This window comes from Tachypleus tridentatus, chromosome 9 (assembly GCF_004210375.1).
Source record: "Tachypleus tridentatus isolate NWPU-2018 chromosome 9, ASM421037v1, whole genome shotgun sequence".
In the NCBI taxonomy this organism is placed as follows: Eukaryota; Metazoa; Arthropoda; class Merostomata; order Xiphosura; family Limulidae; genus Tachypleus; species Tachypleus tridentatus.
Window position 1 is genome coordinate 37576875 of NC_134833.1, and position 24750 is coordinate 37601624.

At 30.0% G+C, this 24750-nt stretch overlaps 1 protein-coding gene across 1 annotated transcript; it reads right to left on the reverse strand.

Moving 5' to 3' along the window:
• Positions 1-308: 308 nt before the first annotated feature.
• Sse (extra spindle pole bodies like 1, separase) lies at positions 309-24688 on the reverse strand. The gene is made up of 12 exons (XM_076453800.1): positions 23659-24688; positions 20420-20541; positions 15924-16039; positions 14556-14722; positions 14240-14391; positions 11909-12028; positions 10151-10318; positions 7290-7469; positions 4929-5149; positions 4299-4382; positions 1663-1830; positions 309-1090 (listed from the first exon to the last, which is right to left on the reverse strand). The coding sequence occupies exons 1-12, from the start codon at positions 24686-24688 to the stop codon at positions 865-867; spliced, it is 2754 nt and encodes a 917-aa protein (XP_076309915.1). The 3' UTR covers positions 309-864.
• Positions 24689-24750: the final 62 nt, after the last annotated feature.

Sequence of the window (24750 nt, forward strand, 5' to 3'; positions counted from 1 at the left end):
CATTGATATTTTCCAATCAAGCAAAGTTATTCTTTGGTTGCAATGTTCTTATAAATTATAACTATCCCAATTTTACTGTGTTTCTAAAAGTATAAAACATTGTAATTATCTTTTCACGAGATTTTCTTCACTGAAATTCACATTTTAATAAAGAAGATATATTAACTATCATAGTGACTAACTGATGCACAATACTGCTGTTCATTCTTATGCAAATGTCTGGCAAAACTGTAGATTGTTAAGCATTAACTATTTCTATACTAATAATTATGTGGAATATAAAGTTCAGTATCAAAATACAATATCAATACAGTAAAAAACACCTTTATTACAGCATGTTTGTTTAAAAATTACAAATTCAATGACAATTCTTATACAAAGTTGGAAACAGACAAAATACAGAATTTCACTTTCACCTAGGTGATACAAAACTAGCATTTTTGCCACTTGTATAATAGCACTTAAAGGTATCAGGATGAATTTAACAACAAAATTTATGTACTTTGATAATGATAAGGTACATATAATGAACCACAAGTAAACATTTTTTTTTAAAATGTGAAAAACAGCATAAGCAACATACAGAAAGTCATTATTAATTCCATTTTCATTATGTAACTTACTATATATTTGTTTAATCAATTCATCCTTATAACCCTTCTAATACAGTTATATTTATTGAACTTTAACTACCACTTCTACTGTTGGCTCATGAGAAGTGTTCTTAAATTCTGTATCCTTTGGTGGATAGATCACAAGATTTTATTTAAAACAATGACTGCTATCAATTTTAAGCAGATTACTATCTGTTGCTACTATATTGATAACATCAAGTTTAAATATTACAAAGTATATTACATTAAGCTATTTTACAGTAAATACAGGTAGTCCATATATGACAGGTGCAGAACCAATCAGATACTTGAGTTTACATGCTTGTCTAGCAACAGGAAGAGCAGCTGTGATAAAGGAAGCTTGATTGTCTTTTGTCTTATCTTTCCACTGGGGGAGCCACAGTTCTAATAGCGATTCTGTAAATCGGTCGATGTCCTTGTCTGTCACATCCCACAAGTTGGCAACAACACATGGACTAAAGCAGATAAAAGAAGGAAAAAAGAAAACATCCATAAATGATATACATTTCTTAGAACTAATATTAACTTAGTAAATTAAATATGTAGAGGCATTTTGCAAAACAGCTAAGTGGTGTAGTAATTTTTTTTTTTTTTTAAATATATAAGTAACCTAATGGTGCAGCCCTTTAAAAATCTTCTGATAATAATTGTGGAATATCATACTTCTATTAAATAGGCACAATATCATCAGTGTATTTTACTACATCTCTCAGCCTCCTGGTAGAAGTGCTCACATTAGCAGCCATGGTAGGCAAAACTTATCGAAATGTGACAGAAAATTGACATTTTTGCACAATACTTGAAAAATGTTGATTGATTTATTCATTAACATACTTTTATGCCAGTAAAAACCTAAACTGAAATATGCCAAATGTTGTATTTAACAAAATTTTATCACTAGTTTTTGCCTACCAAATATATTGTTACTACAATTTTTCAAAACAGTACTTGTACAGAATTTAGCATTACGAATACAACAAACAATAAAAAACTTAGCATTACAATATAAATAAATAGCATCACTTACCTGCCACCTAACCAGTACTGCAGAACAACACCTGTTGGTTCTAGTTGCTGTCCAAACACCTTCAACTTTCCACTACTGCACCCCATAAGTACTGCAGCTGAACGACACTGTAGTCTTTCAATACTCTCTCCAGCCAGATAAACACGTCCTGACCCATGTCCACAATATCTGAAGCAAACCCAATACTGAATGTTCTAACATTCAAATGTATTACACTACAGAACAAAACATACTGCACATAAAATAAACATTAAAAAATATGTATATTCCATATTGTACTTCAACCTTGAATACTAAAACGGATTTTTCATATAAACAGAAATCAATTAGTCATATCCTTTTCACCAGAGGCACTTTAAAATTGGTCTAATTTACAGTAATATAGTCTGTGATTAATTACTGACATACATACCATCACTGTGTTTGAGATTTTCTTACACTTCTAGGATCATTAATACTGGGATGAAAGATCACTTCAAGTTTGTGATGTACCAAAAAATTAGAAAATTGTGGAGAAAAATGAGTGGGAGTTCAGGGACAGATGAGGTCCCTGGTAAATGAAGGATTTTAAAGGTGTTCATTTTAAAAGGAAACCTAGGGATTTCACTTGGCTATATTTGCTTATTATAGAGGAAGTCCCAGATTCAATCTTGCTAGCAGTAGGTGCAAAAAATTGGATTATTACAAAAATTGATGCTTAGCTATGGTTTAGAATTCAAGACTGTAAAATAAGACTTGAAAACAAGCCTTGTTTGAAAAATAAGAAGAATGAGGTGCTTTGAATAATCAGAAATGTTTTACTAGTGAGAGCTAAAACAGCCAACTCTGAAGTTGAAAAGGTACAGCATTCACCTGATGTGGGAGACTGCAGTTTATCATAAATGATAAACATAGAACAAAACATATTTCAAAGAAGAAAGCCTTGGAGGTGGAAAAACGTGTAACAAAGCATTTTGGATACCATCAGACTCAAAATTAACATACTGGTTTTGTACAACATTATAATAAACCTGGGAATATCTTTTGGTACCAGTAACAAGTACAGTTATGAGCTTGAAAATAATTCACATTCAGCTACGTTTCAAAATTCCCTGTGATTGAGAAACTAAAATCATAGCAAGCACATTTAGACATATATTCAAGTCTTTGATTTAAGAAAAAAAAATGATAAGCATGTTATTCATAGACAAGAATCCTCAAAGTTATGTAGAACAATTTCAGCATTTAAATTTTTCTTTGTGAATCTTGGTAAACAAATGTTACAACATACCAATTATAAAATGTTTGTAATTAAAAAAATGTTGAAATAATTTTAAAAAATTGTTTAAAGTTAAGCATAAAGCAACACCATGCCAATCATGGGTATTGAAACCCAGATTCCATGGTTACAAGTCTGCTGACAATGCTGTGCCACTGAGAGATAGAGTGAGGAGGGGGTGGTGGTAAAATGTTATATAACCATGTACGATCAACATACAAATGGTACTCAGTTTGAATTTGGTTGAATGTAGTGTAGTGTGCTAACGTGTATGCTGGAGAGGTTGTGAAACTTGTGCCAAAACTATTTGTTTAATTATGAACACTTCTAGTCTAGTCAACTGTGTTAGACTTGTGTATAATCATGAATATCAGACTAAGCACAATCAACAATAGAGAAAAAGTTCTAATTGCAACATAAAGCTTTAAACATTTCTCTCATAAGATTCAATTAACTCTTATTGCATCAGTATTTAATAAGATATAAAATTTTAAAGAGCAAGAAAAGTGTTTAGGTCAAGGTCTATTGATACCCTGTGAAACAATAACTTCTATCATTAATCAATGTGTCAGTGTTTACGTAATGATATAAATACATCAGAATGTTTCATTCTATGACTTTAGAATGTGAAATCAAGTATATTGAGACAATAAAAAAAACTAAATTTGTAATCTGGTATGTTGTATTATAGCTTAATCACATGACCTGAACATAGATATACCTTAACATGTTTTTTTCTTCTTTGACATAGGTTTATAGATTTTTGAAGCTTTTAGCATAAAATTAGACTTTAGAGGTGTGATTCATTCTGATTTAAAGTTCACTATTTTTCTCTGTGCCTTTTAATAATGAAATTAGTAAAATAAACAACTTTTATATTCTAGTTAATTAAAAGATCTTTTAATTTCACCAAAATTTTGCCTTGGCAAGCAGTTATGTATTCATCCTGAATCAGCCACAAAGGTACAACATTGGAAAAACTAAAAGATTGCTTTTAATTATCTGGAGTATAATGTTTTTTAATAACTATTGTCAAAAAATTTATTTTGCTAACTGTAACTCCTAAGTTCTGCATTAGTGTGTAGTTGAAATGGTACAAATAGTTCTTTCTCAAGTTAAACATGCAAGCATTTGTTCAAGTACTAGCTTGACTGTTTATATTAAGGATTGTGCCTAGTCTTTCTTGTTAAGACTGAGCCAAAGGCAGAGCAAGTACAGGCATTGCTCTATGAAATAGTATTTGGCAAATCCTGCATGCTACTTCTAAAGGATATCAGAGCAATCTATTCTTTAACACATTATTACATCTGCCATATTAGAGTATCTGAAACAATTTTAATTTTTCAGTTCAACAATAATAATAAGCCCATGAACTTACAGAAATAAGTCATTTTCAGTCAAAGCTGTTGATAACTCTTGGTTAGAGGGCTTCTGTCCAACTATTCCATTCCATCCTTTCATACTAAAGAAATGAATCACATTATAACAAATGTGACAATGACAGTTACCAAGCAATTTTTGAAAATTAAGTTTATCCAGAAATTACCTTATATAGTTTAAATTTCTTATCTTCAAGGAAATGTTCAGAGTGATATAATCACCATACTATAAGTATATAATTATGTATATACAATTTGTTAGTGCCATACCTATCTCAAAATATGAGATCTACAACTAAACTTTGTGACAAATACAAATGTCAATTTCAACTGAATAAACATACATTTGTATGACTTATGGATTAACTATTAAAATGTCTGAATATCAGACAACTGTACTTCAATGGTAATCAACCATAAATAAATGTAATTCAACATAGCCTCAAAAAAAAAAGGTGCAAAATAATAGCATCCTCCATTTTACAAAATAAACATTATGAAATTATAAATAAATCAGCATCATAATTAACAGACAAAAACTTCTGAATTTTACCTACATATTTACATTACAGTTCACAAAAAAAAAACTTTTTTTGGAATAATAACATTTTAGAAACAATGAAAATTACCTTTTAAAAACTTCCTCAAACTTCTTCTGAGTGTGAGGAATGTCATTGCTGGGGTTCAATACATAATAAGTTTTGGTGGAGTTGATGCCCCGATTAAAAATAGCATTGGGAGATAATTTATACAAGGACAACTGGGAATGAAGTAAGTGTAATGAAGGAATGCGAGAGACTGGCGAGTGCTGGAGCATGGGTAAACTTTCCCATGGTAAAGGTTGAACATACTGAAAATGAAAACATTTTACAAAAAAAGTTTTTAGCTAATTGTAATGATATAAACAAACAAAAATTGTTGTACTTTTTATTAGAAACTTTCTCAAAATCTCAATTCCCATTGATCAATATAACATTCTGTTCTTTTCTAAATATATATGATTATGGACTAAATGGGTGATATAAAACAAAGTTTAACATTATGTTTAAAGAAACATATACAAGTTCACAATATTTGAAACAAATGAACATATATCTTTCCAAATACAAAGTTTATAGGAAAAGTGATTTTCATCCAAAATATTTATCAATCCAGTTACTATATTTAGTTCCTTGTTAATTTTGGATGGCCATATGTAGCTCTGCTAACTACACTCTTCTGCCTATTTAAAGCTGATGTACTCATCTAATCATAACAAAAGTACCTGCATTTTGTGTTATGTAGCAACTACATTTTTACACTATATCAATAATTTGCATCTGTAAACAGTACAAAAAATAGGACTTTTTTAAAAATCATATTCAATTAAGTAAAATTAGCATGATTCCAAAAAAACTATTTTATAATTACGAGTCTGGTACATGTATGGGACCTACTGACTGTTCTGAACTCTTTTCTCAATGTATAAACATAAAGCTAAGTTTCAAAAAGTTTGTATTTAATACATCTAATCATGAAGCTTATAGAACAAAATTTTTTTTTTTAAATGTTTAAGACTTATCAATGTTTTACAGCAGTTACTTTTGATGTACATTGTAATGGATTCTGTGTATAATAATTGAACTGGTTTACAGTGATCCTAAAATAATTAGGTTTTCATTAAATGTTATCACATTGCTTTCACCAAAGTTAAATTTAATTTGAAATATTCACTCATTTACAATTAGTAGTTATCTGTAGTTATAGTTTAAGATTGTTAAAATGCTATAGTAAAAACTGTTTGTAATGTAATAAACAAAAACTTCATTACCATAGATATTTTTAGATTTGTAGTTCTTTGGTTATGATTGAAACAACTACAATATTTTAATTAAAAATTTACTGCATAAGATATTTGCTTTAATACACTAGTGTAAATGATATGAAAATTTCTTAACTCTTTTTGAACTGGAGAGGCATCACCAAGATCCGAGTTTTTCCCTCAACGTAATAGAAATACTTAACCAACTGCATGAAGCTTAAAACATACATACTAAATACCATCTAGTGTTGGCTTTAAATAAAATATTTCAATTTTTAAATATAAAAGAAAGGACATCTAAATGAAAAATATTTTTATTTTGTGAGATTTAGAGTTTTACCCTTCATGAGACAGTTTATCTATAATGTGACAAAATAAAACTAGAAAAAGTTTGAATTTAGAAGTTTTTATTTTTCATTATTAAAGTTTTTACTCAATTTGTGGAACACTCATTAAGAATGTATTTCATTATAGTTTTTCCAATTATTCAACACAAAATTTCCAAAATTTTAAAAATAGTTTCTTCCTTTTATCTTAAAATCTGTTTGAATACCAAATTTTAAATAAACACTTGGTGTTCACCAACACGTCTTTTAAAATCAACAGGTTTACCAGTGACCTGAAACCCAACCTTTCAAAACGATGTAAAGTATTTTTGCTAACAATAACCAACCAAGATAAATTTATATCTGTCAGCTTCTTTCTGACAAACAAGTTCTTTTACTTATGCGATATATCTGAATACAATAAATTTAAAAAGAAAGATTAACAAATAATGATTTGAGTCATTGGAATATTTTGTTATTGTCTACTAAATTTGTTAACCTACCTATGCTTACCCATAGTTCTGTCATAAAACATTCTGTACCTTTCAAACAAAAGTTCATAATTAATTACTTTGATCAATTTCAAGCACTTTAAGTACTTTCAGAATGTTTTTCAAGCACATTTTTATAAACTACTATTTACATAAGAGAAACATTTCATAAACAATTATATTCTCAAGGGATTAGATAAACAATTATATTCTCAAGGGATTAGCAGAAAGTATTTCTGAAGTATTTTTTTGTATTACATATTGCTGAAATAGAATTAGCATTTTTACTTAAATTTGATATGCTAATGTACACTCAACTTAAGTATCTATCAGTTCAGAGAGGATCAAAGAAGTCTGAACATTGAACCTAACCTTGTCAAGAATAAGCAGAACAGGTTGTCGACTGTGAAATTTTGATGGCTTTTTCTCAGAGTCCCTTATAATTTTAAATATATTTTGATGAACAGAATCTGTTGCTTTCAACTTCCACAAAAGATTGATGCAGGAAGACAGCTGACTGTCGTTCAACTGACTGCTGGAATCAACTAAAATCTATGGAAGAAACACAGTAGTGTTTAGATAGTTAAACAGAAGATGATTTTCAACTCCATAAAAGTATTATTTTCTTTCCACACAAACAAAAGAATAAACTGAAGACATCTTACATCAATCTGTTAAATTACTTAATGTGAAATAAGAATAAATAGATGAGAAGTTTTTAATAACTAGAAATTAATATAGTTTTACACAAAAGTAACATTCATACAACATTCATTAAGTAAAATTATTGTGGATGAATTTTTAGGTACAAGAAATTTTCAGTTCTTGTTATCTGTATAAATTTACATATAAAGGCAGCTACCAAAGACAATACATCAAGTCATATGCCAGACGTAAACATTCTGTGGCTGTTTGCACTGTCACTGTTATAAACTCCATATCCTCAGAGCAACACAAGTTTGTACAGATAACCTGCCATGAGGAATCAACTCCAAATAATAATCTATATGTTCAGTTCCTTAAATAAAACTAACCTTAAAAATAGGATGCCATTTGAAACTTTACAAACTGCATATACCTCTAGATATGTCAATTACATTCTGGATTCTTGCAAGCTTTTACAAACCTTTCTTTCTTTAATAAATTCCAATGTACAACACAACTGTTGCTTTTTACTTTGAGTATCACGAGGTCAGATGTACATGAAAATAAAAATGGTGAATTTACATTTGGTCAATCAAAAATAGTTTATTTACATTTCCCAAGCTTTTGTCAGCTTGTTTGTGTTAAAAACTGGGTGTGTGAAATAAGTATCTTTGTATGAACAACCAAATGGAAAAAAAATGAAAGCCATTTTTTGGTTGGAAGTAATTCACTTTCATGTGAACAGGAATACCTTTCAGAGTTCTGCTTTTTTGAGACAACAGGAAACTAAGAAAAAACTGTTTAAGGAGATCATTAAGATGAACATGTTTCAGAATTCATGAAATGTTTGAGTTAAAAGTAAGAATAAGAGGAATTTACTTGAAACTTTAGATTTACTGTGTTTTAGGATGTTTTTCTACCATTGTTAGCCTTTTAACATGTTTGCCACTTGCAATATCTTTATAACCTCTTTGTGCTGTGGTTTTAGATTTTTACTGTTTTCTGTAGCCTGTTTCATCTAAGACCATTTACTTTATTCCAATACCTGTTTGTATATATCATTTAGCTTAACATCTATCTTTCAGTAAGTTTCCAAATGTCACCTTTATTTTACTTGTATTTAAGTACAGTTTTATTACTTTCATTTTTAACCATTTATAAAGCTAGATCTCCCTAACACCTTTTTACAAATTACTCTTGTAGCTGACCATACTATAACAAAAATGGAATACACTTACAACAGTACATGGAAAAATATACTAAACATTCCATGGAAAACAAGATGGCCTTCACAACATCATTTAACTCACTTTGTATCACTCATTAGATTAATCACCATTCCAAGTTTGCCCCTGAAGTAGATAGTTCAATGTTTCAAACGTGCTAGGGTTCTATCATTTGTATCTAATAATAGTGTTCTATTCTTCTAGTGTAATACCAATCAAATGCCTCAGAAGTATGCACGCCTTTAGCACAAAATTTTCTCATAGTTTACTATGGCAATCTCAAATATTTCCAAGATTCATAACAGGATAATACCAACTGATAACAATAAAATTTTAACATTTTTATTATTTACAAATTATATTTCAAGCAAAAAAAAAAATCAAGCTTTTTTGTTTTCATTAAAATCAGCAAAATAAATCTCAAAGAAAAATTTAATCTGTTAGCTAAAGACCTTAGCTTAGAGATTCTTCAACAAAATTTCACATGAAGAAAGCAATTTATTTCTGGAGTTTCAAAACAGTTTATAAAAACTTAAAATTATGAGTGGCTAGAGCAACCTTGCATGAAACCTAATGTGTTAAGTGATAGTCTAGGCTCTAAAGGAAAGTCAGTTAGTTCACACCGTCCACTGCACTCTTGGGCTATTCTTTCCCAACAAATAGCAGGATGAATTATAACACTACAAAACTTCTATAATTAAAAGATCAAGCATGTTTGATGTTAGGTTTCAATCCAAGACCTACAGATTGTAAGTTGAGCATAATAGAAACCAGAAAATGCCAGCCCTAGGTTCAATAGGAGTCTTATCAGTTAAGTCATGTCTGGCAAGATAAGCATTAAAAAGGAAAAATGATACCATGAATGAGACCAACTGTTTGAACAAGATTCAAACTCTGAATTTAAAAGAAATGAGTAAACAATTTTTATACTATCACCTAACTTATAATTACTAATTAACACAATTTGTTTAGCTCTGCATCAGTTTCTTTTCAAGTAGCTCATTTTTCATGGTATCAAAACATGCATTTATTAATAACTTAATACAGAATTCAGTGTGTTCTTTATTCCAGGTATGAAATCAAAGAATATGTCAATCATTTTCTCTCAAAGTAGCTGCAGTGGGAGAGGAAGAATCTATGTAACATTTTTAAAATATGCTTTTTTTTTTTTTTATTTCTTCTCCATTTAATCTGAACATAATTTATTTTATATGACTGAAAAGATAGAATATAAATTATACAATTACAGATTAAATTTTACATTGAAGAAAAAGTTAAATTTTGAAGTAAAGAAATCAGCAAATATTACTCCACCAGATTTTTTTGATTTTTTTTATCAACTGTCTTCACAAAAACACTGACCTCTAACAAGTCCTGCTGACTACAGTGAAGACCTTGACTAGTGGTCATTTCCACTAAATTCTTAATGGTATTTTTAAGTGTAGAGGTATAGTCCTCATCATCTACCTTTCCAAGGAATACACCTTTCCAACAGCCAAGCCACATGTTTTCCATACTCTCTGTTAGTTCCTGAAATTATTTAAGCTTCAGAATTATAGTAACTTTTAAAACTTAGGTTTAAGCATTTTGAAATAAATTTTTTATGCAACAAGTTTTTCTAGCTAATTTTAATATTTTCAAAGTTAAGGAATTTCAAACCAAAAATGGATAATGTTTAACTATGTTTACAAGTGGGTAGTCAATATCATGGCATCAACCTTTCAGGTATATGCTTGACTATGGTAAAACACAACCTTCTCCATAAGAAGTTTAATTTTGGAAAACAATGTCCCATGTGTGAGCTGTAACCTATTGAGCCAGGAAATTAAATTCATAGGAGAGAGAAAAATAGAGTTGGAACATAGGTACAGCTATTAAACTACAAACATTATAGCTACAAAACAAAGATCTAATCAAAATAAATTCAAAATACTAGTTAATATGAGTCCCTGATGGAAGTAATAAACTATATTTAGGTCTGAACTAAAAATTACTTGTTATATATTAGTAAACGTTACTTCAGAGTAGTTGACTTAATAGCAAAATAAGTTACCTATACAACTAAATCTCCTACCATAATCCTATTTTTCAATCAATATTAGTTACAAATGTAACCAGCTGTTACAATATATTCCTGTACTTGATAAGGGAACAAGAATTTGCTAAGAATACAGAAAAATATCCCAAGTTGGATTGTTTCTAATAAAAGTGCCAATTTACATTGTCTTAGCTACTAAATGGATAACTGTATGTGGTGGTCAGCATCTTCTTGCCACAAGACTTCTTTTGCACCTGTGACATATGGGTGAAGAGACAACCCAAGTATGATTGCATCTTACTAAACTATAAGAAATCAATTGTTTCTTGGAATGGTGTTTCCTGGCTTTCAAAGGAAAAATATCAGCCTAAGATATTGTTGTTTCCTCATGTAAAATTTAGTTTTATTTCATCAACTCTTTAAAATTAGTTTAAGTTTCTTTACTTTAATTAAATTTCCATTTAGTGATAATCAAACAAAAGCATTATGCCTGATTTTTTTTTTTTTTAATGACAAAACTACTTACAGTATGTGGGAAAGTTTTTAATTTCAAACTACTGACCAAGATGATAAACAAGTGGCTGGCAGCACTTGCCACCAATTCTTTACCAATGAACAGTGGAAATACCATCAATAAAATGATGTCCCTAAGGCTGAAAGAGGGAACCTGTTCAGTGATAGGTTTCACATTACAAGTACTAAAGTACTAACAGGCTATGGGCACAGAAAAAATGACAACTAAAGATTATATGTAAAATGCTTTGTGCTAATAAATGTGCAAATAAAAACTGAATTAATGCAATTTTTGTAAAACTACAAAACTTAATCATTATCATCACATTAACAATATTTCAAAAGATTGTCCATTCTTTACCACATTTAATGGAAATAACCATTAAACTTCAAACTTCTTAATAACAACCCTTCCAAAGTAACTGTTTATGGTCTGTAAACATAAAATTTAGTTGTATTTTAAGAAAAACAGCAACATTAAATAAATTTACAACAACCTTCAAAGTTTGCATGGCTTTTAATCAGACAGAATGCCTCAATTTCATTAGTGTATTGACTTAATAACAGACCTTCAAGCGATTGTCCAAGGCATAACGAATTGTCCACCAAGTTTTAGGGTCTTCTTTCTGCATTGTGGCTGCACTTTCTTCTAAGATTGTGTGAAACTCCTTCAAAAAGCTTGTCTGAAACTATAATTCATTTTATTTAGTCTTTGTAATTACCAATGCTATGGGCCAGGAAGCAGCAGTACACTATTACACTAAACAAAGTCTGCCCAGTTAAAAAAAAAAAACCCAAAAGAAGCAAAAACAAACCTGTTCTCAGGTTTTGTTTGCTAGATTAGATTTATATTACAAAATTGATAAGAAATACATTCAGAACTAAGTATTCACATGTAAGAGATAGTGTAAGCTTAGGAGAGCATAGTGGATGTGTAAAAACAATAAATAAAAAGTTACTTCAATACACATTGTAAGCACAACAATAGTGAAAAGCTTTGAAAAATATCCTGTTTAACCTGCACATAAATTATAACAGAAAACAAAGACAGTGAACTTCAATACTTCAAAACACAATTAACTACAGTAAATATTTACTCTACTATGGTAGACAAAGATATACACGTTTTAGAAAAATAAAATTTTAATATTTCAAATCTTTAGATAAATGTCACAATTTTGAGTGATTTCTTTCTTTACAATGGAACTTTACAAAATGTAATATCTTAATATACAGAAAAATAGTCACATATACACTCAGAATAGAATAAATTTTGGCTTGACAATGTACAATTAAACTTAGATTAAAAGCAACCACAAGGTGCGAGAGTGCATAGTTTTGTATTAAAAAGAAATTTTGGCTAGCGAAAAAACATTTGAAATAAAAATAGACAGCAAAAATGCAATACGTTTCACAGTGGTTGTAAAAAACTTAAAAATGTCTTATTATATTTCAGTAGTTTAGGTAAATGTGTAAACACAGTTAAATGTTTTAAGTATATGACTGAAATAAGTTGGTATTGAGTATAGTATTTCAAGTCATTTATTCTGAATGATTCACTCCATTAGATTAAATGGTTAACTTTTTCACTTTATGAGGAAACTTAAAGGTAGATTGTTGTGATGAGCAGGTTTTTAAATCACCAACTTCAGTTGTGAATGGAGTCAAGTTAGTAAAGAAGAGACTGAATTTGGTTTTTATCACTGAGTGACACAGGTAGTTAAGATGTTTTGCCCATATTGTGTTTATAAATTTATATTTACTCTATAGTGATTTACTTTTTGCTATAATTATTCTACAAAACAGTAAGGATTAGAACTGGACTACTTTTACAACTAACAGAACAAGATCTAATAAAACAATTTACAACTTGGGTAATATAAAATCCATGCAGATGCTAAATCAAGGTTGTTGTAATGCTACAAACTAATATTCAATGCTCATTAAACAACTAAATAAAAAGTTAAATAACCATGAAAAATATTTAAGGTGGAAATAAGTGCAAGTTTTCAAAGATGTTTGATGTGAATTATAATTTACTAGTACACTGTACTTTAAAAGGTTGCTTAAAATTACAAAAAAAAGACAGGACAGACATCTGGAACACCTTATCTTTTGCTTATAATCCACATGAACAACTTAAAAAAAACTATAACCAATGAACTTGAGAATACAAAGCTACTATAACAGTTTTGAGCAATGCACTTTTGTCCAATGGAAAAGTGTAGCATGTGTATTTAAATGACTAGAAGAGCTTTTGTCCTTATGCAACAATGTTCGGTCAACATGAATATACCTAAACAATACATTAAACGAAAAAAAGAAAAGAAAAAAGATAGTCACAAGTATGTTAACTCCAGAGTCAAAGCAATGGACTTCATGAGAGTGCATTTATATTGTTTCAGAGTACAATACAACACAAACAGTTATGTAGATATTACATTTGGTTTGTTTAATATCCTATAATCTTTGCAAAATATAAAAGTATATTTGTGTTAATAAATCTCTCTTCAGTTGTCAAAGAATATTCAAAAGCTTTTATGGTAATGACATCTGTTACAGATAATGTTTATAGGAGAATGTTGCTGATATAGCATAAAAGGCTTAATTTTTAGTGATTTATACTAGTAAACAAACAAACAAACAAACAAAAGATTAATTTTGAAAAAGCTTTCTAGACATTTCTGGATGGAAAGCTGAAATTAATTAGATAAAAATAATGTTATTCCAAAAATAAAACAAGTATTTCAATGCCCACAGAAACCAAAAAAAAAACAACTTTAATGATTAAGAGAAACTGCATTTTTCAAATCAATAGTTTCTATTATAAAAGTGAGTACTTCAGTAACTTTAAATGTGGTTCACAGATAATTCTTTGACCATATTTGAAAGAAACAAACCTGAGTGTCTTGACTGCTATTAAACAAGACAAAAGTTGGATTCTGTCCATGCCTATATCTACATACTAACAGGTCAGGTACTGTGAAGCAAGAGAAGTTTGCTGTCAGACAAAAATCTTGTGGTACTGCACATACCTGAATCACTGTCCAACCTATAATAATAAATGTAATCTATGAAAATATAGTTACCAAATTCCATAAGATTTTGACTATGAAATGATTTAAATTTTACTTCTTAGTTATTCTTGTTTCTTTTAACACTAGATGTTTGATCAAAACTAAATGGAATTCCTATTATTTTGGTAACTAAATTCACCTTTAGGGATATAATCAATTCTTTCCATGATCTTTTGAAACTTCTGATCATCACTGAATTGCAGTATCTCTTTTTGTACTTTATCAGTAACTTCAATTGTGAATTTCTGACTTTCCTTGGAGAGTGGAGTCTCCACAGGAATAACTTCAACTGCTGCAGATGTGTTTCTGAGATAAACAAATGCATTAATTAAATTCAAGAAATAAAATTAATTTTTTAGGTGATCTCTGAGAACTGGTCTTTAGTTTTGTGTTATGCACAAGGTAGTATTTTAAGAATTTATGAAATAAATTTAATAGCATGTTTAGTTATTTTCCACTGATTTTGTAAGAATACCTAAAATCATTGGAGAACAAAAATGAATTAAATACAAGATTATGCTTAATCTTTACACAATGCAATCAATAACATACCTGGCCAGAATATTCTAATTAAAAACAAAAGTGCAACAAAATGAGCCCTAAAATATTAGAGTATTAAAATAGAAAATGAAGTGACTAACAGCTCAATCTTCCAAAACTGTGGGGGTTCAACTGCCATTAAGATATTACAAAGTTTATGGATGATAATTTGTGTACACTCAGCTGAATGGGTTTTGAAATGTCTTATTTAAAACACTCACAGTGCCTTATCACTTACAGTTTTAATACTGAAGCAAGTTATAAAAGCACATTAAATCTTAATATTCTGTTTGGTTTGTTTACACTAACTACATTTGAGACACCCACCTAGGTTTAATTAGTTAAATATTACTAATTTAACCAATTCACTGAAAGAAATAACATGTTATAAGACAGTGAAATAATTTTAGTTTTTAATATTCAACAAATTATAGTAGTAACTTTACATTCTTATCCTATCTAGGGCTCCAACCAGTTAGGAATTATTACTTGAAACTAATATGCTTAACATTATGTTATATATACATACAACACAAAAGATGACTTAACCATGGGCTGTAAAGCATGATACAACTATGCTATTCAAATGATTTAATATAAATCTTTTGTAAGGCTACTAACACTCAACTATACATTATGTTACATACATAGGTGTTGTAAGAAGTAAGCAGGGTTATGCTTACTCAAACAACTTTACAATTGATTTAATGCATTAAACTTAAGATTTATTTAAATAGATTCAAAACTTCCCTTATTGAAAAGAAAATACTACCTAATAAATTTAAGACAGGATCAATTATGCTACCAATAACACATGGAAAGCATAGGATACTTTATCAGAGACCTGCTAAGAGTATGTAAATCACAGATATACAATTATTAATTAAGAAAATGTTTTTAGATTTGAAATTTAACTTTATTTACATGACTTGAGATAAGTCACAGAACCAAAGGAAATAGGTCTTACCTGATTTTTTTTGTCAAGCAGATGGAAGCTTGATGTCTCAACGTAACAGCAACACTTTCACTAAAATAATGAGCTGCTGCAATTCTTTGATTCTCTACATCAGGGAATCCATTGTCCTGCAAGTGGTTCAAATTAAAAATTACACCAGCTGTAAATTTTAAATTAACATATCATTTATGGTTGAATTGAAGAATGTAGCATTTCTTCAAAACTTAAGTCTCATATATACATAACACAAAAGATTTAACCATACACAAGTCTGATACACTTGTTATTCAATACAAATTTGTTAGAAAACTAGAAATGCTCAGTTTTGTCATGTAACATGTTTTATACACAGATGTTGTGAAATTTAAGTTTTACAGTCTTAATGACAACTTTATATGCAATAAGTGATGTGTATGTTTAAATGTACATACATATAGGAGAGATTAAGAACTGTGAAGAACCATTTGGTGACAAGGAAGCTATGTTAATAGGTGAAGCAGTCATATTTTAAGAGAACTGGTGATTTAATGAATGTAGACTTTGAACAATTAACACTTAGAGATCAAGTAAAAATACAGCTACTACATAGCACTCGTACCTTATTGGCTGATGGAACCCCTGCGTGTACAGAATATATACTATACAAAAGATGTTTATTCATTGGAACCTTTTAAAGAGGAACTAATTTTGTTACAAAATTATTTTTCAGTTATAAAACATGAAAAGTTTGCTTTTTGTTCAAGCTGAATGGAGGGAAATAAAAGTAACACATTTCAACACTACTGTTAGAAGGCATAAATAAGAACTGTCACAGGAGGACCTATTTACTCTTAGTGATGTCCCTGAGCTTCATAAAAGCTTTCCCTATGGAGATGGGACATGTTTCAGTGTCACTAGAAGTGAAGGACTGGGCGTAAATGTCTTCACCAAAGGAGCACTAAACAAACTAAACCAGGAAAAGTTATGAGGCAAGAGATCAATAACTTGTTTTTCTAAGCATTCCTTAAGTTTGACCAGCAATCCACAACACTTTAGGGTGAAAAAGGTTTTGTTTATATTGGTATTACAGGTGTTTATTAGAATAGTGACCAGCCCTTCAAGTTCCATTCAAATTTTATACTTAGATTTAAGCAAGATTAACTTCCCTTTTGAGAAATACAGATTAGTAAAGTAACCCTTGCACTTTATTACATTCAGATATATTAACCAAACTTCTGCAGTGAAACCAGACATTTATGCATTCATATTTCTATTAACAATAAATTTGATATTAACTTTTTGATAATAGAAAAATTACAATTAGATGCGTATAAAATACATGTTAAAGACAATAATGTAAAATAATGTAAGTGGAGTGCATCTTAAGAAGTTTTTGAATAATGTTTTCATTCAACTGAAACTGAACTTGTTCATATTGTGACATTAATAGGAGCTTTGAAATTAACAAAATACCTTGGACATACAAGTAACTTAGTGTATAAATGACTTAAAAATGTTTAAAAAGATAATTCTAATGTAAATGATGAATTAAGAAACCACTCAGGTATTGATCTATATAATATTTTGTATATTTGGTGTTCATTCCAATTCTAGTTACCATTAAATACTGTTAAAACTTGTTTATTATGGGTATTCTAATACAATAGAAAATTTAGGTTTGACTTAAATGTTACTTAGAGATAAACTACTATACATATTTAACATCAGTTTAAGAACATTGCACCAATTGCATTAAAAGTACTTCTAGGATGTTATATTTGACTATGTATAATTTTTAATTGGAATATGAAGAACATGGATCACCCATGACAATAAATCCCATATTATGTTCAATTGAGTGTTGAATTTTGTGATCTCTTATTGGTCCAGTTAGGTTGATGAAGGAGACTGCTGTCCATATAAGCTTTCACCCCCCCCCCTTTTTTTTTTTTAGGTGCAATTACATTCTTACCTATAAAATAATTTTCACTTGCAGTCTGTAACAATGTTTATAAATAGTTCAAATGTAAAGTGACCATTCTATCGAATTTGAGACTAGATATTCAATATTATATATCTCAAGAGTGTATGATTTAAAAGCAACAAACAATCTCGTGTAATATCAGGCAACACTTTTGAGATGACTAAAATAAACTTGTCTGACTGACAAGCTCAAATATACTAAATTTGTCACGATACAGGTTTTGTAAAATAAATGTTAAATGAAAAAATTCACTGTACAAAAGTCAAGAATACAAAGATGAGCATACATTGTATATACTAGAGAAATTCCTTACCCAAGGCTATACATAGCTTAATTATAAGGTGATAGTAACTTGTTTGAGCATTTCTCAGCTAACCTAATATTACTGTGTTGTGTACAAGAATCTAAAATGCCCAAAATTCAACATTTTACAATAACAAACATTAAAAGTATGCAAATAAAGGATTCACATTACTTTTCAAATTTTATATTCCATGCTTAAATTATTTTCCATGTGACTTTTACACCAACATAGTTGGATCTGGGCAGAAGAATGCAGTAACATGTATGGTTATATCCGATTACCATTTATTCAATCGGGACTTCAAATCTGACAACACATTTCCCTATTTGTGACTGTAAAGTGTTTGACAGTGAGATAGTCATGTTTATTCCAAGTGTACACATTATTGAAACTCAAATCTTGTATCAAGCACAATTATCTGTACAGAGAGTAATGCAATACACTTCTCCACACTTCTTACAACTGGTGTTATTCTGTTTATTTATGATGGTGGTTAACAAATTTTGTAAACAAGAAGCAGTGAATCAAAAACAAGAAAATATTTAAATATTTGTGAAACATAATAAAAGACTGAAATGTTATTTATACTGGACCTTGGCACGCACACACTCACAGTAAGAATGAGTGACTGGAATTAAGCACAAAGCTACGCAATGGGCTATTTGTGCTCTGCCCACAACAGGTATGAAAGTTCAGTTTCTAGCAGTATTAGTCTATTGACATATTGCTGCACCACTGAGGGCAAATAGTAAGAAAAAACAAAGCAATTTAACAAATATGCCTCATAAGAAAGAATAGCAAACAGCACTTTAAAACAGTTAGATAATGTTTGTTATAATTATGTAAACCATGAAAAAATAAATGACAAAATAAATGCAAGAAGAAAAACACAAAAAAATAATAAAACGAATTTACAAATTAGTGTCAATAATCAGTTGCATTTATGTTCAGTAGATGTTAGTTACCTGTTGGTTGTTCAAGGTAGTTGATGAAATAACACTTAAGAACTTTGGTAATAATACTATATTTTTAATCTTTAGTATAATATTTTGGACCTTATCACTTATGGTCCATTAATCAATTACAGTTTAATTAACAAACGTTTTTACCATTTTTGTGGCTGAATAGCATAATTTGTATATAAGGTTTACATATTACTTATGGTGGCCTGTTAATAACTTGCTAGTTTTGTTTCTTTCTAAGTAGTCACTTTTATACAATTAGCTGCAGAAAGTGAAAAATACCATAGATGAGAGATGTCATGGGCTTTAACATTCATATTTGCTTTTCTTTATTATGCAATGCATGCAAATTAACCTATGTGGCATACAGTCTATCCTTAGTGTTTTCTACATCTACTTTAAATATCTCAAAACCCAGGATACATCTTAATTCCCCATGCTATAATTAGTAACTTGGTGTTAGAGTTTTCCTTCCTGACTGATTTTCATAGATTATAAAAATATATACTGTGAAAATATTGTATCTCAAGATGTAATATCATTAAACTGTATAACATTATAATATTGTTAAGTATTCCACATATATAGTCAGTTAAATGAGAGGATTTCATTATAAGACAGCTCATGATTAGTGCAAGTGTAGCAGTATCACTATAAAACGTGTTTTGACAGAATTATTATATTTATCAAATGGACAAGGAAACAATCCTGTTACTTGAATGCCAATCATTACAATTGGTGTAATTACAAAAGTTTCAAGGTATGGAATATATACATGCATGTCAAATGTCATGCTTTTAAAAGGTTTCTTTGATCTGTAGAAACTGAAATCAACAATGAAAACTAGAACAAATGCATCCCCATATTAAAAGCCTAAATTCAAACTACTTGTGTAAATATGAATAATTAAAACACTCATACAACCATTTTTAAGTATACAATTATAAACAATAATTATTCTGAAACATTAACAGTTTCAGAATATAGTTTTATTACAATTGTATACTTAATGACTGTTTTTAATTTATGTCTTCATGTTATTAGGAGAAGGGTAAGAAGAAAGTTTGAATCAGTAATTCTTCTTGTCATCAATTTAGGTGGTTTATGATAGCTTGGCACAACTTAAAACTGTAGTTGTCCATTAATAATATTACCCAAGATTAGCTCAAAAGGTTTCCATTACTGGTCCTTTGACCTTTACAGAACTGAAATGCTGTCAAACCACAAATCAGTTATAACTGCACATTTTAAAACAGGGGAAAAAATAGATAAAATTTACCTCTACACCACTCAACAGAGACAGCAATTGACAAATGTTACCATACAAAGGACAAGGAGGATGATGCTGTATAAGTGATAAAGCTTCAGACAGATCTTCTTTAACCTTCATTAACAAAGTGCCTAGTTATAAAAAACAAATGAAAAGCTACAAATTATAACATACCATGAAACATTCAACAACAATGCTGCACTGTAACTTTTATTGGTGTATTTAATAGATGGAACTGTGATCACTCCAAGTGATAAAAAAAATGTTAATCACTAATTGACCTTAACATATGCATGAAAAATGAAAAGGTTTTAAACTGTTGACAAGATTAAATTAATGGAAAATTGTACATATAAAATACATGTAAACAGATATTAAATAAACTAAAATGTTTATATACTAAAAAGATACTCTTAAGGAGCAAATGACAAAGCCAGAAAACAAGGCCTATAATTTGTTATATTTATTCATGTAGTTCATCTATAACAACCTACCCTACCATTTGCAGTGTTAATGTAACATACAATAAAAACAATTTTATTGAAAATCAGTAATATAATTTTAAACAAGTTTATTACTATTTAAAGCACAACTGTCAACATTATTGAAATTCTATATTTCCAACAATCAAACTGGATTCTTCAGATGAATGACATTTTCTGCACAACCATGGACAATAAACTTACTTTAGATTTGTAGCCTGTTTGTTTTAAAATTTTGTGCAAAGTGTCACAAATGGCTATTTCTAAACACGTTTCTAATTTTGAACTGATGACTCAAGGAAAAGCTAATATTCAGCAACAACTACTTTCATTTTTTATCTAACCAAATAACTGGAATTGACTAACTGTTATTGTGGACACACAGCCCTCATATTCAGAACTTTTGGATGCACAGTCGGTGGATACTAATGAGTAGGCAATGGCTAGCCTAATATACATGTAAAAACTGCTGGGTTGGGTTGAGAAAATTTTTTATGTGCAGAAGTGAACAACGTTTCGACCTTCTTCAGTCATTGTCAGGTTCACACAGAAAGATAGAGGTAACTGACTGATAGCTGATCACATGTTTGAAGGGTGATTGTGTAACTGAGTGTAGGAATGTAGAGGCTGTACTTAGATGTTTGAATATAGGTATAAAGGTGTTCTTTTGTATTGGTCTATTTTGAGCTTGAGTTATTGTACAAGTAAGGCTTCTTTAATTTTGCATTTGTTTATGTCTGTTTCTTCATTTAGTATTTGGGTGTTTTCTATGGTTGTGCATTTGATTTGCAGGGTTCAAAAACGTGTGAAGGTGACTGTGTTCTTTGAATCTGGTTTTCATTTTTCTACTTGTTTCTCCAATATAGAAGTCTGAGCAGTTATCACATTGCATCTGTTAAATAATACTGGTGTGATGTTTGTCAGTGTAGTTTTTACATAGTATGGACCTTAGTTTTGTACCTGGTTTTCAAATAAATTTGGTATTACCTCCAATGCCATTTTGTTACTAGTTTTTGCCAAATATTGGTTATTTTTCTGCTGATGTTGGGAATATATGGTATGCAGTGGTATATAATTGTGATTTTTTTTTAAATTCATGAAATATTTTTACTTTGTTAGTTGATTTTGTCTAGGTGTGTGTGTGTGTGTGTGTGTGTGTGTGTGTGTGTGTGCGTGCGTGCGTTTTTAGTTTGTGGAGGAAATTTATTGATGTTGATGAAGTATTGTTTTATTTTGTCTAATTTGTCATTAATTTTATCTGGTGAGCATAGTTTTATGGCTGTGTTTATTTAGTTTCTTAGTATGTTGAGTTTTTGTTTTCTTTCATGTGCTGAGTCCCAAGGAACATAGTCCACACAAACCCAACAAAAACACACAAAAACAACTAAACAAAATACTACTAAAAGTGAGAAAAGCCAACACAAGTTCAAAAACACTATTCCTACCTACACAAAGACCAACACACACACACACCACAAATATATAGCATCCCCAAACCTCAAACCAGATTGTCCATTATGACCAATAATGTTCACATATGAATTGTTCAATTACAGTCTTGGTAAATACACAGCATGGGCATTCTCCAAATATGTAACATCAGCCAGCTTATTCAAAGACTTAATTTCAAGTCTGATCTTAATCAACTTAATCATAAAGTCTTAATGGCCAATTTTGATGTTATATCCCTCTTTACAGAACTCCCAACTGCTGAAGCCTGCAAGATAGCCATAGAACTCTATATCCAAGACCCTAACCCATCAACAGACATTCCCAGCAACCAATTAGCAACCCTCATAGAATTCACCATGATGAAGACAAACTTCATGTTCAACAACCACAACTATATACAAACAAATGGCCTAAGCATGGGCAACCCAGTATCACCTGTTCTAGCCAATATTTTCCTGACATAAGTTGAAACACAAGCAATTAACACAGCATTACATCCACCACTATACATCCCAACATTAACTTCACATGTGAATGGGAAGAAAGCAATCAAATATCATTTCTTAACCTTAAAATTACAAGAACCGACATGCAATTCAAAACAGAAATCCACCGAAAAATCACCCATACAGGACTATACATTCCTTGGGACTCAGCACATGAAAAAACAAAAACTCAACATACTAAAAAACCAAATAAACACAGCCATAAAACTATGCTATGAACACTTTGTCTTAACTGTATATTAAAAAATATATTCAAACATCTAAGCATGCCCTCTACATTCTTACACTCAATTACACAACCCCCTTCAAACATATGGTCAGCTATCAGTCAGTTACCCCTTTCTTTGTGAACCTGATGATGACCGAAGAAGGTCGAAACTTTGTTTACTCCTCTACATAAAAAATTTTCTCAACCCAAACCAGCCATTTTTACATATATATTTTTCTCTACAAGTAGGTTTTCTCATCATTACTGCTTAATAGCTAGCCTATTTCCTTTTTACCCTGCAAATTTGTTTTTTTATATACTAATTGTTCAAGAAAAGAAATCATTACAATGATAACTACTTTATATATTTATACAAATGTAAGAATGTTAATAAGTATTGTGAAACAGTCTTACTAAATTGCACATGCAGTTCAGGATGGTTTGAACTACTTATTGAATTTTTTTAGTTACTGATAAAACTAAAAAACTTTATTTTAGACATATCAGAAAACCTAAAATTAAGATTTACATTACCTAAAATATCCAATTTTTCTGTGCCCTTTTGTTTTTAGAATTATTTAAGAGATCTTGACCACAAACCTTTGTGATTTTCTTCACACCAGTTTTCAGTAAGATGACTTTGTGGAGAAATCTCCAAGTTTGATCTCACATCTAAAGTTTCGTGACAAGAAAGAAGTGATGCTATGTTACAGTCCGAAACAGAAGAGCGAACAACACTGCATGTAGCTTCTTCTTTATCACTGATATTATGACTTTCAGAATTTATTATTATGGAACTTGTTAAATTCTTATCTTTAGCTTTAGTATGTTTTTTATTCAAAGATTTCCTCTTTGAAGAATTATTTCTTACAGAACTAGTAACTGGAGCTTCTTCTGTTACTCGAAATACTTCTGGAGATCCAACATCAGATATTTTTGACATAAAAGTATCATTACCAAGAGAAAATGTCACAGATTTTTGTTTGTTTCTTGGCCTGATAGGAAACTGTTGTCCTTCTGATGCAATTAATTCAATTTCTGACAACTTAGGTGACCAGTTTTTGAAAAATTCTGAGTCTTTCAGAGGAATATCTGGACTTAAAGCAAATTCTAAAACTGGAGATGTCAGCACATCATCTAAAATAGAGCTATCATCATCTCGTGGATGTTCTACAGTCATCTTTGTTGACTCTTTATTTTGCTTTTTTCTTAACCTTGTTATTCTCTTTGTGTTTGGAACCTCTTTTACAGAGTTATTGTCTTTAGAAGTTTTATTTTTCCGTTTCTTCAGTTGTTTTTCACTGTGTAAAACATCTGAACCATTTTCTTTTTCCATCTGACACATGGTATCAATGTTAAACAAAGGATCTTTGTTGAAACCTGGAGATAATACTTCCAAAACTTTTTTTTTTGTTTGACTGTGAAACACTTTTTGCACAGTATCATCTCCAATGTCTTTTTCCTCTAAGTTATCTGTCCGAGTTAACCTATCTGAAATCTTTTCAGGAATTTCACTGCTTGTATCCAATTCTGTAGCAGTTGGATACCTTTTGAGCTGCTGTTTTCTGGATTTCATTGGTGTAATAAACAAACCAGGTAATTCTGGCTGAGTAGTCTTTGAATCACACATAATGTTTAGATCCCTTTGGGTCCTTTGTGTTCGAGTCTTTCCTCTTTTTTGAGACTCCAGCT

What these genes read in the sequence shown, in the direction of transcription:
- Sse (XM_076453800.1), bottom strand. Translation starts at nt 24,688, where the DNA reads ATGTGTGATTCAAAGACTACTCAGCCAGAATTACCTGGTTTGTTTATT. An exon ending in AATTGATTATATCCCTAAAG is followed by an intron (nt 14,392 to 14,555) that starts GTGAATTTAGTT and finishes TTATTATTATAG; the next exon opens with GTTGGACAGTGATTCAGGTA. An exon ending in GTCAGCAGGACTTGTTAGAG is followed by an intron (nt 7,470 to 10,150) that starts GTCAGTGTTTTT and finishes TTTCTTCCATAG; the next exon opens with ATTTTAGTTGATTCCAGCAG.